The sequence below is a fragment of the Rhinocladiella mackenziei genome, assembly GCF_000835555.1.
Source record: "Rhinocladiella mackenziei CBS 650.93 unplaced genomic scaffold supercont1.5, whole genome shotgun sequence".
Taxonomy (NCBI): domain Eukaryota; kingdom Fungi; phylum Ascomycota; class Eurotiomycetes; order Chaetothyriales; family Herpotrichiellaceae; genus Rhinocladiella; species Rhinocladiella mackenziei.
Genome location: NW_013550600.1, coordinates 1,686,410 through 1,700,302, shown reverse-complemented (window position 1 = coordinate 1,700,302; position 13,893 = coordinate 1,686,410). Strand labels below are relative to the sequence as shown.

At 51.9% G+C, this 13,893-nt stretch overlaps 7 protein-coding genes across 7 annotated transcripts; 2 read left to right on the top strand and 5 right to left on the bottom strand.

The window, feature by feature from the left end:
- Positions 1 to 297: 297 nt before the first annotated feature.
- Z518_07090 (uncharacterized protein) lies at positions 298 to 1,287 on the bottom strand (the record flags this gene model as incomplete). Its single annotated transcript, XM_013415219.1, has 1 exon — positions 298 to 1,287. The coding sequence occupies one exon, from the start codon at positions 1,285 to 1,287 to the stop codon at positions 298 to 300; it is 990 nt and encodes a 329-aa protein (XP_013270673.1).
- A 774-nt stretch (positions 1,288 to 2,061) lies between these two features.
- On the bottom strand, positions 2,062 to 3,324 carry Z518_07089 (uncharacterized protein; the record flags this gene model as incomplete). The annotated part of the gene is made up of 2 exons (XM_013415218.1): positions 2,062 to 3,084; positions 3,142 to 3,324. 2 exons carry the CDS (start codon positions 3,322 to 3,324, stop codon positions 2,062 to 2,064), a joined length of 1,206 nt encoding a protein of 401 aa, XP_013270672.1.
- A 1,341-nt stretch (positions 3,325 to 4,665) lies between these two features.
- Z518_07088 (uncharacterized protein) lies at positions 4,666 to 5,253 on the bottom strand (the record flags this gene model as incomplete). The annotated part of the gene is made up of 2 exons (XM_013415217.1): positions 4,666 to 5,015; positions 5,094 to 5,253. 2 exons carry the CDS (start codon positions 5,251 to 5,253, stop codon positions 4,666 to 4,668), a joined length of 510 nt encoding a protein of 169 aa, XP_013270671.1.
- Positions 5,254 to 5,674: 421 nt separating this feature from the next.
- On the bottom strand, positions 5,675 to 6,460 carry Z518_07087 (uncharacterized protein; the record flags this gene model as incomplete). The annotated part of the gene is made up of 1 exon (XM_013415216.1): positions 5,675 to 6,460. The coding sequence occupies one exon, from the start codon at positions 6,458 to 6,460 to the stop codon at positions 5,675 to 5,677; it is 786 nt and encodes a 261-aa protein (XP_013270670.1).
- Positions 6,461 to 6,978: 518 nt separating this feature from the next.
- Positions 6,979 to 7,826, top strand: Z518_07086 (uncharacterized protein; the record flags this gene model as incomplete). Its single annotated transcript, XM_013415215.1, has 2 exons — positions 6,979 to 7,309; positions 7,366 to 7,826. The coding sequence occupies 2 exons, from the start codon at positions 6,979 to 6,981 to the stop codon at positions 7,824 to 7,826; spliced, it is 792 nt and encodes a 263-aa protein (XP_013270669.1).
- Positions 7,827 to 8,082: 256 nt separating this feature from the next.
- On the bottom strand, positions 8,083 to 11,608 carry Z518_07085 (uncharacterized protein; the record flags this gene model as incomplete). Its single annotated transcript, XM_013415214.1, has 4 exons — positions 8,083 to 8,937; positions 8,984 to 11,242; positions 11,296 to 11,386; positions 11,442 to 11,608. The coding sequence occupies 4 exons, from the start codon at positions 11,606 to 11,608 to the stop codon at positions 8,083 to 8,085; spliced, it is 3,372 nt and encodes a 1,123-aa protein (XP_013270668.1).
- Positions 11,609 to 12,313: 705 nt separating this feature from the next.
- Positions 12,314 to 13,741, top strand: Z518_07084 (uncharacterized protein; the record flags this gene model as incomplete). Its single annotated transcript, XM_013415213.1, has 2 exons — positions 12,314 to 12,920; positions 13,002 to 13,741. The coding sequence occupies 2 exons, from the start codon at positions 12,314 to 12,316 to the stop codon at positions 13,739 to 13,741; spliced, it is 1,347 nt and encodes a 448-aa protein (XP_013270667.1).
- Between the last annotated feature and the right edge of the window lie 152 nt (positions 13,742 to 13,893).

The window sequence follows — 13,893 nt, the reverse complement described above, 5'->3', positions numbered from 1 at the left end:
GGACGGCGTTGATTTCCAAAGCGGAATTGGAGTGGGAAAGCTTTCGCAGGGTCCCGTTGCAGGCCGCGTTTACCGGCAGTCTCCATTTTACATCTGAGATTATGTAGTTTTCACATGCCACCTGCCTGGTATCTTTGCGTATATGTCACCGTATGACACATCCAAGAAATGCCAGGACCCAAGAGCAAATTCGTGACCCTGTTAACTGTTATGCAAAACCCCGATCTCTAGCCACCATCCTCTAAAAGAAATTCTTTCAAAATGGACCCAACACACAAAAGCCACCAGCTTAACTTTTCATCCAAAAATGGTGTTCATGGCCTTATGCGCCAATTCCACGCCGACGAAAGTTGCGGCATTGGCCGGGATGGCTCTGGCCAACGCGGGCCCAAATCCAGGGAAGAAAGCATTGATACCACCACTTCTATAAACACTTTGGATCGTGCCACTCATCGTCGGTCTTCCTTCTGCGGACTGTAGTCTCGACTTGATGGTATCGACGGGGAAAACTGGAATCCACATAGCTACACCAGCAGCACCACCAGCGGTCATGACGGCGGGCAGACTGAGTTCGCCGGTCGCATTGCCTTCAGCATCCTTGGGACTCAGACTGCGTTTGACATATTCGTAAACTGCAAAATAGGCGGCTGAGCCAGGACCGTCTCGGGCAAGCGTCATCGCGCTTCCACGGAAGACGGATCGTACGCCACCCTCCTTGTACAATTGTCGGACGACATCGAGACCGCCGCTGTACTTGGGTTTCTCGCCCGGAGCGAGTTGTTTCTGGCCCTGAATCTGGAGGAGGACCTTGACTCGTTCGAAAGGCGCAGTGATCAAGGTCATGGGTATGGCGGAGAAGAAACCTGCCGCGGAGATTTGACCGATGCTGTACTGAGGCGTGTTGTTTTTGACGGTCACGGTCGTGAAAGTCTCGACCAGTCGCTTGCCCGTATCATATCCCCAGAAACTGACCGCAAACATGGGCGTGACCCCGACGAGAGGCGCAGAGACACCAGCATACAGGCCACGGGCCAGACCTTCTCTGGCAACTGTTTTCTTGACCACGTCTATGGCGCCCGAGTAGACTCCCTTTTCTGCGGTTTGTAGGCGGACCTTGACCAGGTCAAAGGGATGGCCGACAATGACGGCACATACGCCGCCAACACCACCGGCAGCTAGGGATCTCAATCCTGAGAGGGCGCCTTTGGCTGATTCCTTGACTTCTTGTTTAATTTCCTCCTTTGAAGGGAGTTCGTCAATGCTCGTCGGTATCGTTGCAGGCGCCATTTGTGAGGGGGGGTGGGGCAGAACAGTGGCGGAATATGTTAAGCAGACACCACTGGACGGTATATACTTGACGCCCAAGGCCTGAGCTTTGAGATTTCTTTTTCCTCTTCCTTTCTCTTCCTGGGAGAATACGAAACGGACAGACGGTGCGAAAAGGAGATCGACGGTCCAAAGGCGAGTCGCGCGAGGACGAGAGGACTCGTTTAGCAGGGCGGTATCATGGTGGGAAAAATCTGAACAGGTGAAATAAGATTCACTGCTTTGGAAGACGTGACTCGATACTACAGAGGAATCAGAGAACAGTTTCTGGGGAAAGTGTTTCGTAGGGGTTTTCTTTCTTGTAGAAGATTTGTTTTTGGACTTGTGACGGCAACGTGCAGCTCGTCCGAAAAGTCACTGACTAGGGTCAAAACTTGAAAGCCGAGGCTCGGGCTCATCGGCGTAAGGGCGAACTTTCAATCCTCCGTATGGGGGGCCCATTGTACTCGGCTCCCCGACATGTTTTCGTATGTGGCCTTTACGTCGGGAGAGAGCTCGGCTTCAGTTTGTCCAGAATTGTTTTCCCATCCTTCCTATTCCATCCCCTGTGCAAGGCGCCTGATATATATAAATAATATGTTACACAATTCCAGCTCCGATCCGAGGAAAAACTCCTCTTTCCGCCCTCGTCCGTAGTCATATCCAAAAGTGTAAAATCTTGCGATTTTCGCAGAACCGTCTGTCAATACCAAGGGGCTTTGTCGAGTTCAAATACACTGGTTCAATCCAGCAAGTTTAATGAGGGCCAGCAATTCCATGCATCGTCTTCATCATGCCTCCGAGCTTGTCTCCAAACAAAATGTGGGCCTCCGCAATAAGAACAATGGTGAAGAGTAGCCAACAAGCCATCCCAATGAAGGCCACCTTGATCATGAGCTTGAGCAATCGAATTCGACTAGCCCATGGGAAACTTCTCCAAGCCTCCATCAGACCAATCTTGCCCTGACCACCAACAATGGGAGGCGTTGTCTTTCCACCAAAGGTACGATCAAATGGAACAATAGTCTCGTCCTCTTCTGGAAGCATGGATGCAGCAACCCGAACCAAGGTCACGCTGGCCGGGATTTGCAGAAGCACAAATAGGATGATCGTGAGGGTCATACCCATCAATCCTTGTGCACCAACGGCATAGAGATCTTTCCTGCCAGGCTGATACTCAGGGTCGCTCATATGCTTCAAGGATCCGAATGAGCCGCAAACCAATAGGGGAAGAATAGAGACAATCTGATTTGTTGTTGCCCATAAAGCAACGGCCGGGGCGATTTTAGGCCATGTCTTCATCGGTGGAATACGCTTGTACCATCGCTTCTTGCTTGGTTCTGAAATGACAATGTGCACCCACGTCATATGCCAGGTTGCGAGGGCGGTCTCGGTAAGAATGGCAGCGAACGCACTTCCAATGGGGTTGCGGAAGACACCGCCGATCACTGACACCAGGAAGCCACCGGCCATATTCCAGACAAGAAACATCGACAAACCACGGAATCGGGACCAGAAACCTGCGCGAGCTTGGAGGTGGCGGATGGTCTGACGAATGGACGCAGTGTAAGGCTTGTTTCGAACAAGGAGTACTTCGGCGTCCGTGTCCGCGTCCGATTCAGCATCTTCAGGAGGACCATTAGCCGGCTTGGGGCGGGCCGTTGGTGAATAGGCAGGAGGATCTGTAGGCTCAATCACATCGACCGGAACGTAGGCGTCGGTTTCGGGAGACTCGATCATACACAGAGTAGGGAGCAAGTGGCCATAAGTGTAGCTGATCTGGGGTGGGAGTGAGCCGACGAAATAGATCACCAAGAGGGGAAGAACATCACATACGCAGAAGAGGAACACAATGAACATCAAGCCAGTGAGAAAGAAGGTCAAAACAGCCCCAAGAGGAACTTTAGTTGGTTTATCCTTGCCTGGATGACCATGGCTCCCATCCAAGTCGGACATCATTCCATGTACATTATGGACGGCGTCCATGCCACGACGGACGAGGTGGGTTGTGAGAGTCATGGTGGTTGGGGAGGAGGAGTAGGAGAGAGGACGGAAAGTCGAAAAAGATCAAACTACAGGGTGAATGAGATGGCGGGCGTGCCTTTTATTGAACAATGATGGGAGCCTGAAGGACACGCAGGCTGGATGGACCTGGACGGGGCAGCACGCTTATTCGCTCGTCGACCTTATTATTAGGTCAAGTGTGTTTCGCAAATCCTGGGTTCTGGCACTCGGATCAAAAAGTTCCTCCGGTTTGACCAGGGACCAACTTATGTGCCTAACCCCCCCGCAAGCTGTCTGGCAGTTGTTAATTCCTCTCAGTCCACAAGTTCAGGATGGTCCTAGCCTTCTGACTGACCAATCAGCCAAAAGAGTCGAATCCGTAAGAATCAGGAGGCGTTCGGTGCGACGAATATCCATGACCTTCAACCGCCTTTTCCGAGACAGATTCACCGCACCAAGTGAAACACCAAATCCTAGCTCGGCGTATACTATAACCAAGCATCTCGTGTCAGCTTTGCCCCTTGGGACCTGGAGTAACTCGAACCAGTCACTGACGAACACAGCTCCGTTCCCCTATCTTCCAATAGTAACTGTCTTCTCTGGATACTTCCGTGACCATTTTATCCCCGGCGTCAGATCATACGGTCATGTACGGCTATTCTCCACCGATCTTTGCTGCACGATTGTCTCAATGCCACTCCAACAAAGTCCTCAGTTGCGATAGTCAAGAAAAGTTATAATGAGCTGAACGACGACACCGGTCAAAAGTTCGATGATCGCCCGGGCAGATAAGCGCCGGTAGTTCTTGAGGCTACGGCCAAAGGATGGGATGATCTGCGGAAACGCAGCCGGTAAGTTTGGTCTTGCCCATCATCTGGCCCGGAAAAGGAGGGTCTTCAGAACAACTACGTCTGTGAGAGGAAGGAGAAAGAGATGGACAGAGAGATATACTACGAATGGAGATGGAGACTCCCAACGCGGACAGCTCTCGTCAGCCTGAAGAGGCTAGCTTTGATCAACTTCTCTCATTTAGATTGTTGTCCGAGCGATGCCGTAGATACATTCTCACAGCGCCTCTCCCAGCAAGCTGATTATAATATCAGCCTCATAGTCTCGGCGAGCACGTTATTCATTCGCCAGTCCCATATGTGGCGCCCAACTCCATGCGCGGAAACTCCGATGAAAAGCACATTTCGAGATGGACCAGAGCTCCCAAATCGCCATGTGCCACGGGTCTTGCAGATGCTTATAACGATATACTGTGCATCCATGGCCATCCAATCGTTCATTGATATTCCGTTCATTATCCCGATGGACTCCATTGGTCAAATTTTGTCGTCACACTGTGCCACCATATCATTCGTCGCCCAAGCTCTCTCGAACGATCCTCTGACACTTCCGTCTGAATCCCTTGGGGTCCTCTCTCCACATCTTTGCCGCGTCGACGTTGGCTGGGCTCTCGTCATTGGGACTACTGAGCATGCTAATGACCGAAAGCAAAATGGTCTCCGGCGACTGGACGGGTGACCATCTCTCTGCAGCAGATTCATATCCATATTTATCTTCTTCCGGCGGATGGAGGATTGAAATGCAGACTTCTCCGGAGGGATAGATGTTGGGGTGGAAAATGGGAGTCTCGAACTTCATCTTCGGCGGCATCAAAGGGTATTCCGGTGGGAATGATAACCGAGCACGAAAGAAACCACCTAGATTATGGCGGTCAGTTCTCCATGTCGAAAGGAAGAGCGTGGGGTAGGCTAGAGATAGAGAATGCAATAACATACCGCCATAGTATTTGCAGTCGTCATTGATCATGAGCATGACCTCCCATTCGAAAATGTTGTTGTCAGCCAATCCGCAACTAATTCCTGGAATATCCTTGTCGGATTGCATTTGTTTCAATTGCCGGCCCAGCAGAACCGCAGCAGGAGAAGTTGACGACATGCTGGTGGTGCTTCAAAGAACTGGCCAACGGTGGTGGGACAAACGGGGAAACCCAAAGTGTGCTGGCGAAAGTCGTTCCGTTGATGGGGCAAGATTGATCCGGCTACAGGCAGCTGTTTGGATTGAAGCTACTCTCGCAGGACGAGAATATATTAGCAGCAGTGAAAGTCGGTAGCTGGACTTCAAGAAAGGCAAAAGAGTTGCGGTCTTTCACTGGCTCGCCGAGGCCCTCGCCGTCTGACCAAGACGCCACCATCAACTGAGACGCCTCCTGTGCAACTCCAAGGAGGATTTCTTGTCAGACTGTTATTTTTCACACTCGTCAGCCAAGCCAGGTCTATGCACTCGTTATTATACACGCGGAGAGCCTTTGGACTTCTATTCTATTCTATTTTTTGGGAGAACATATCTGCCCGCATTTCTATTTCATATTTCCACTCGTAAATCTTAGGTACGGACGCACTTCGCGCACGTCAGTAAACTTCTTTTGCGCGTCTGATGTCGAAACAGGAGGTGGTACAATCACGTCGTCTCCAGCCTGCCAGTCAACGGGGGTGGTAATCCCCTTCTTATCGCCCGTCTGCAGACTGTCGATCACACGGAGGACTTCGGCAGTATTGCGGCCCGTCGACGCCGGATAGAGCATGATTAATCGAATCTTCTTTGCCGGGTCGATGACAAACACGCTCCGGATGGTGAACGCAATCCCCTTCTCATCAATGTTGGTCAAATCTTGCTGATCCACCATGTCATACAAAAACGCCACTTTTCGGTCGGCATCCGCGATGATGGGAAATTGCAAGTTTGTCTGACAGATGTCGTTTATATCTTTGATCCATTCGTCGTGGCTCTTAAGGTCATTGGCGCTCAGCCCAATCATCTTCACCCTTCTCTTCTCAAACTCATCTTTCATCTTCGCAAACGCGCCCAATTCGGTGGTACAGACAGGTGTGAAATCTGCTGGATGGCTGAAGAGGATTGCCCATGAGTTGTCGATGAACTTGTGAAAATCAATGTCGCCATGTGTGGTTTTGGCTTGAAAATTGGGTGCTGTAACTCCCAGCCGTAGTCGAGGCTGTTCACCAGCAGGTGCAGCATAACCTCGATACAATGTTGTGAACGGAGAGGATTTCAATACGGGAGAGCGCCGAGCGCGCAAGGCTGGGGCAAAGCAGCGCTGAAATTGTCTCGAAGCTAGTGCAGCCATTTTGTGATGCGACAGTGGGCGTAAAAGCAAGATGGGAAAGGAGTGGAAAGTGTATATCGACAAAAATGAAAATGAAAGCAGCTGATTCCCGGGTTTGGTCAAGTTTGAGGCCTTCACGCTCTCCAAATGGCGTCATTGGATCCCCCGATGACGCTAGTCCCAAAACGCATTTTCCTATTGAGTCGCTACAGGGAAATCCGCTTCAAGTTCAAGCGGCGTGCCTGTTCGGCGCCCTTCGATGGACCTGAACGGCCGTCGATTAAAAATTGTTGTATGTCTGAACGCACAGAGTATGGAATGCAGACAAAAGAGGTGATGGTGCGGTTTGGGCACGCTGTAGACCCCGGGGCGATATTACAATTAAGGCGGCGTTTTCACAGAAATCCGTGTCTCTGAAAGGAAAATCTCGGCGAATAACATCCCAGGTCTCAAGATTGCCCACTGGCACTCTCTGATACATTAAAATATACAACGACCATGGAAATTCAACTTTCCCTGAGGTTCATACCCTGCTACACATGGCGGCAGCCAACCAACATCGAATTACGCACATTGTGCTTTTTCGCTATCGCCCGTCAGTCTCATGGACCGAGCTCGAGTACCACTTCGCAGAATTGGCCAAGCTGAAATCAACATGTCTCAAGCCTGCTGTGACAGGAAAGCCATATATGCTCTCCATGCAGATGGGCCGGAATATCAGTTGGGAAAACTTCGGAAAAGGCATGACGCACGCCATCGTACTTGAGTTTGCCAGCGTCGAGGACAAAGATTTCTATTTGCTGGAAGACCCAGTGCATCGCGCTTTCAGCGTGAATGCGGCGCCTTTGATTGAGGATTCTGTGGTTGTTGGTAAGTGAATCCCACCCGGACCGGGTCTCGGTACTGACATGACAATGCGATGTAAGATTTTGACGGATCATCACTTAGCCCTTCACCTCGGTCTGAGAGTGACCAATACCAGTCATATCGAGGCTCGTGTCATTGCGGCATCGTCAGCTTCAACATCAGGTCGCCCGTCGGAAATCCGCCCACACATGTGATCTGCCATTGCGACACCTGCAAAAAGATCTCTGGAGCGCCCTACACATGCAATTACATCACTTCAATCGAAGACTTTGCGATATCCCAGGGAAGTGACCATCTGAAAGTGTATGAGTACCAAGGCGCGAGCGGCAAGAATGTATCGTGTTATTATTGCGAGAAATGTACGAGCCATATCTATCATATCCAGCAAAGAGATCCGAGCAAAGCAATCGTGAGAACACTGCTACTTGATTGTGGTAACGTCATGGGCGCTAGCGGGGAAATCTTCCGGGAAGGGGCGTTGGGATGGGTTGGAGATTTGCGAAGTGCTCTACCGGCTTAGGGAAGCCAATAAGATGACTGGATCCAACCGGGTCATGAAGCTACCATACTCCGTACGTGCAAGTAGTTGGAGGCAGCATGGGCGTTGAAACGCGGTCAAATCAACAGACCGTGAGCCGACATGGCGGCTCCTATACATCCGCACTTTCTTGAGTGCATACTCCAAGTGTTCTATGCCAGAAAACTCCTCTGATCAAATCGCCTACCATTCATAAAGCATCAGATCAAATACCATGGTACCGGTTCCTTGAAGCCACTCAGGAACCAAACCTCCATCCTCCCTCGATCCTCATACGTTCTCGTAATTCGCGATCTGCCCTGACTTCTTCGAGCGTCAATCCATCGCCACTAAAAGCCCAATTGGCGCTACTCGTCCGGTCTCGAAGTCGCTTGAGTCTATCTTTGTTTCCCTTCGCGAAGATCTCCTCCATCTTCAGCGGTGCAATCGGTCCAAAGACAGCGTCTCCGTCCATTCCTTCTTGCCGGATGAGCTGTTCTGTTAGGTGACCAGGAGTGGCCCAGTCGGGAATGGGGAATGCGTTGCCTTCGTCGTCAGAATCTTCGTCTTCCGAGTCGGTTGGAATTTCGGGCAAATGAATAGACTCGCCGTTGGGATATTGTGGTGATGATTTGACGGGCTGGATCGTCCGCTGCTGCATCATCGGGACGGGTGTCTTGGTAGGCGCCGGCGGATTGGGAGCATCCGCGAAAGGAATTTTAGCTCCCGTGGCATATTGCTGCATTTGTGGGGGAGCCGCACGACTGGGAGGCGGAGGAAATTGGCCGAGATGAGACGAAGAAGGTTGTGCCTGTGTGTAAGTGCTGTGGTTGAAGGTCGACGGTTTCTTTCCAAGCTGTGATTGTCGAATAGGGGCACCGGAGACCACCGGGCGAGAGGCAGGTTCAGCGGTGCTTTCATCCTCAGTCTTTCGCCTCTTCGCATCGGCCTGGGGCAACCCCACTCCATATTTCGGGTTGGGGGGTCGTGATGACGTCGCCTCGTCCTCCAGAGGTCTCTTTGCAGGCTTCGCCGGGTTTGTCGGCAGCGGATGGTTGATCAAAGACCGGCTGAGAGTTTGACCACCGAGTCGCGAAGAAGGTCCCGATTGAGCCTGTCATGGTCAGCATGCGTCTCCCATTGTGGTTCGGGGGACTCACGGCTTCGTTTACGGCACGTTCCAATCGTTGCTGCTCTGCCTTTCGAGCGGCCTCCTGACGCTTTCTTTCAATCGCTTGTTGCTGAGCCTGTCTCTTAGCTTGCTCCGCGGCCAGCCTTTCTCTTTCTCGTCTTTCGGCTTCTGCCCGTTGCTTCTGCTCCTGTTTTCGGGCCTCTTCTTGTTGAGCAGCTCGCTTGCGTTCAATTTCTCGCTTTTGCTCCAGCTTTCTCTGAGCCTCGCGTTCGTCCTGTTCCTTCTTTCGTTCGGCGGCCAGAAGAGCCCTCGGTTTGGTTGGCTGACCGTGGACAGATGATTTGAAGGTGCTCGAGGTGGTCGACTGCAGCGAGGCGGAGCTGGCCTTCTTATTCAATCCCGGACGTTTCGGCTCCGCGGAATAGGTCTCTTGTGTGTTCGAGCCCGCGTGTGCAGAATTGATCGGCATTCGTTGTGACATCGTTCCGACACGAATCGATACAGGAGCAGGCTTCGCTTTGTTGACCGGTGGTTCTCGTCCAGGCCTTAACGGTCGAGCGGGCTTTGCAACCGGTGGCGCTGGTTCGACTGGTTCGTGTGGTGCGTGCTCCTCAGCCTGACCCTGGGGCCTTGTATGCTCGATTGTTTTCGACCGCGATATTTTTTCCTGGGCGAGCTTTTGTTCTGCAGCCTTTCGCCGTTCTTTCTCTCGAGCTTTTTCCAATTGGTCATCCATTCGTTGCATCAGCTGGGCTTCTTTCTCTTTTCGTTTCTCTTCCTTTTCTCTCTCGGTGGAACTGCGGGTCTTCCGGCATTCCCTGGGTGGAGTTGCCGGTAAAGGCTTGTCCTCGATCAATTCATTGAGGTTGGGATACAGTCCCGGCATAGAACTTGCTGCAGCCTTCAGCGCATTTGGTGACAATGTCTCCAGCTTCGCAGCGGCGGAAACGCTCGCACTGGTCGTGAAGAGGCCCTTCGCCGTCTTCATGATAGACTGCAGCTTCGACTTGGAGGCACTCAAATCTAAATAGCGTCTCGGAGAGCCTTGTGGAGTGGTCGTGGCCTGTGTGGGATTCGAGACCGATATCGATTTCGCCGGGCTCGCTGGAAGTGTCATCGCCGCTTTCGCTGGCGAGGCCAAAGTGGCCGTCGACGCCGATTTGGTATGGCCAAAACCAGGCATGATCTTGCCAGGTCCAGGAGACATCCGGACCGGAGTCCGCGTCCGCTCCTCATGCGCAATCAATTCGGGGGCTCGGACGTCAAATTCTTCCTCATCCGAATGCGCCTCATTGTTCGTCACCAAGCCCTTTGCGGGAGAATATCTGGGCGCGTTGGGTGAGGTCAACGGCTTTATCCAGTCGTCCTCATCATCATTGGAGGTTGTATGAGCACCAATGCGTTCTGCGCGGTCCGGGTTTTTCACATTAGCCAATGGGGCAGTTGATGGGATGGATTTGGACGGCCGCGGAGGAGGAGCTTTTCCCAGCATATCGATCTTTTCGTGGAGCCTTTGTGTGGACGACTTGGAGTAGTTTTGGGCCGTCTGGGTTTCCTCATCATCTTCCGAATCATTCACGGGAGGATCCTTGCTGTTTTCGTGAGTAGATTTCCGTTCAGCATGATTCAACGTGACAGCTTGTCGGACTCCATACGAATTCGGCCGGTTTGAGCGAGGCGGTTCAAGTTGACTGGTCCGTGATATTCTCGCCCCGATACTAGTCTTCAGAGGTTCTCGTGCGGGAAGGGCAGCAAAAGTAAGACTGCCTTTCCTCACCAAGGGCCGGTCGGGTGTCGACTCGTCAGAGGGAGAACCAATTTCATCCAAGTCATGGTGAATATCGGCGGGCTGCTCTTCAGATTGCCGGTTCTGAACATCCTGCCGGGTGTCATCTTGTATAACTTGCGGTCCCAGTTCCCTTGTTGTAGCTTCCGTGCCCACCACTTTCGTTGTTTGATCCTCTTTCGCCGAGTGAAATGACCCGTCAGTCGTGCGATGCTCTTCGTTCTCAGAGTCCTCGGTGTTCTGATGATGAGCCGCAATGTCTTCCACATCTGCAGCCTGCGTCTGGGTCGGTTTTATTTTGGGGGAGGCATGGACCTCGGTGTCAATTTCCATGTCATCTTGACTGGAACCCTGGTAACCAGAGTCCGTCTGGGATTTACCGGGTGGATGGTTCTCTTCAACCACATCGGTAGCGATCTCGAATCGAAGTTTGGTCTGATTCGCCTGTTTTGGAGGGCTTTGGCGTGGTAAGGGTTTGGACGAGAAGACATCGCTCAAAGGCTGGAAAGTGAGATCAGGGTATGTCATGAGAAAGTGGAAGGGGTAATATTTACTATTCTTGCGTCTTGAACATTGCGCTTTCTCGCTGTACGAGGTGTCTTCCCTCGCATCTTTCCCGGCGTTTTGAAGACATTGGTCACATCACTGTTGGTATCAGCCTGCCTGTCATCAACACCTCACTGGGAGACACACGACTTACACATGGCTTTTGCTAAAGATCTCGGCCATATGCTCGTTGAGCCATTCGAGCTGATGTTGTGCAGGAAACACCACCTCCTCTTTCTCATTTTGCAGCAACTGGACGGCATTTTCCTTCTCGGCTGTGATCCATGAAGCCGACCCAACGGCGGTAGCCTTGGTCGCCATTGGATATATAGACGTCGACGCGCAATGCCACAGGGTAATGAGCGCGAGAAGTCGATCACAATTTGTTCGACTATTTGAAATTCGATGCGGCGAATGGCATTTCCGGAGTAAGAAACACGAGATCTATTTACGATAGACTCGATTGACGAGGCTCAATCGACGGTGAAGGGACGAGCAGAGCGCAGCAGTAGCGTTAGCACTGCCAATTTACCGGAGCTCTGTTTTGGTCTGCCTCAAAACGGTCTTAGCGCCGAGCTTGGCGGGATGCACCATCCCATGTGTAGGAAACACAACTGATTACATAATTGGCGGTATTGTTTGCCGTGACCAGATGGCCGGCCACGCTGACTTTGAAAGAGTCCGTGTCAGACCGCGGCCCCTTCTTATGTACTGACATGCTGCCAGATGGGTGTACTCCAAAAACACCACCTTCTACCGTGACGAGTTGCCAGCAGACGACGGCTGACGACTGGGTCGACGAGGGGGTGTTTCCGAGATTTCTCGAAATCGGGCCTCGCATCTCGGAGATGTTTGGAGAAACTTGGAAGCGATCTCGGAGTTTCTCCTCATTTTCGACTTTGCTCATATATCCCTCAGGTTGATAGGTGCTCTCCCGACTTCATTAACACTCTCCGTCAGTGTCTCTGCGAGCCATTCTCATAGATATTACGTATCCCTGCAGGCAATTCATATCATTCATTGATCATGGCTGCTAAACATTCTGCAACCCGTCTTTCCCAATCCTTTCTTTCGAGTTCTCGGTCAACCATCCTCTCTCGACCTCGGCTATGGCATCAGGCCTGCTTGGCCCAAGGCCAGAGACATTTCTCCGCCAGCGGACGTCGCAGAATAATGGAGATGAGTGGTTTCTCTGAGGAGCAACTGACTGTACGCGATGCGATTCAAAAAATTTGTGCCCAGTTCCCAAATGAGTACTGGCAACAACACGACCAGTCGGAGACCGACCCCAAAGAACTGCATGCGGCTTTAGCCGCTGATGGCTGGCTCGGGATAGCACTTCCTGAAGAGTTTGGAGGGGCCGGGCTCGGGATTTCGGAAGCGACCATGATGTTGCAGACGATATCACAATCGGGAGCCGGCATGGCCGGTGCGCAATCTATTCATGCCAATGTCTACGCCACACAACCGCTGGCTCGCTTCGGCCATCAAGAACAACTGAAATCGACGATACCTAATATCATCAATGGCAAATGGAGAGTATGCTTCGGCGTGACCGAACCTAATACCGGTCTCGACACGTTAAGACTGAAGACGACCGCCACGCGAAAGGGCGATAAATATATCATTACCGGTAGGCCACTCGAACGGCAATCCCCACAGCAGCACTACACCCTCCCTCTAGCCAGGCTTCCCCGTTGACAATGGATGATAGGACAAAAAATATGGATCACGTGCGCCCAGGTGGCCTCGAAAATGATTCTCCTGGCCCGAACCACGCCTCTGGAGGAGGTAAAGAAGCCCAGTGAAGGCCTATCCATGTTTTGCATTGACATCGACCGATCCAACCCCGCCCTCGAACTGAAAAAGATCAAGAAGATGGGAGGACGGGCCGTTGACGCCAATGAAGTCTTTTTCGATCATTATGAAGTGCCTGAGAACACGCTGATCGGAGAGGAGGGCCAAGGATTCAAAATCATTCTTCACGGGATGAACGCCGAGAGATGTCTTCTTGCCGGCGAAGCCCTGGGCCTGGGCTATGCCGCAGTGGAAAAGGCTGCGCAGTACGCCCGAGAGAGGGTTGTTTTCGGCAGGCCGATTGGAAAGAATCAGGCGATCGCCCACCCTCTGGCAGATGCGTATATGAACCTTGAAGCGGCAAAGTTGGCCTCGTATCATGCGGCACGATTGTACGACCGAAGCAAAACAGACAGCGGCATCAGCCAACACGCTGTCGGTGTAGCGTGTAATAGTGCCAAATATCTGGCCGCAGAAGCAGCTTTCCGAGCCTGTGAAAGGGCAGTCATGAGCCATGGAGGGATGGGTTATGCGATGGAATACGATGTCGAGAGGTACCTGCGTGAATGTTTTGTTCCACGGATTGCCCCTATCAGTCGAGAGATGATATTGAATTTCGTGAGCGAGAAAGTATTGGAATTACCGCGAAGCTATTGATTGAAATAGACCGTCTCCAATGCAGGTCCATATCAGAGGCTAGAGGGACAGGTCCTATTTGTCTGGCCTCAAGTTACATTATAACCGTACCGGTGGTCATAGAAAAGAGAAAGAATGGCAATCTTGACTGCGGAGACTTGATTTTGACCCCC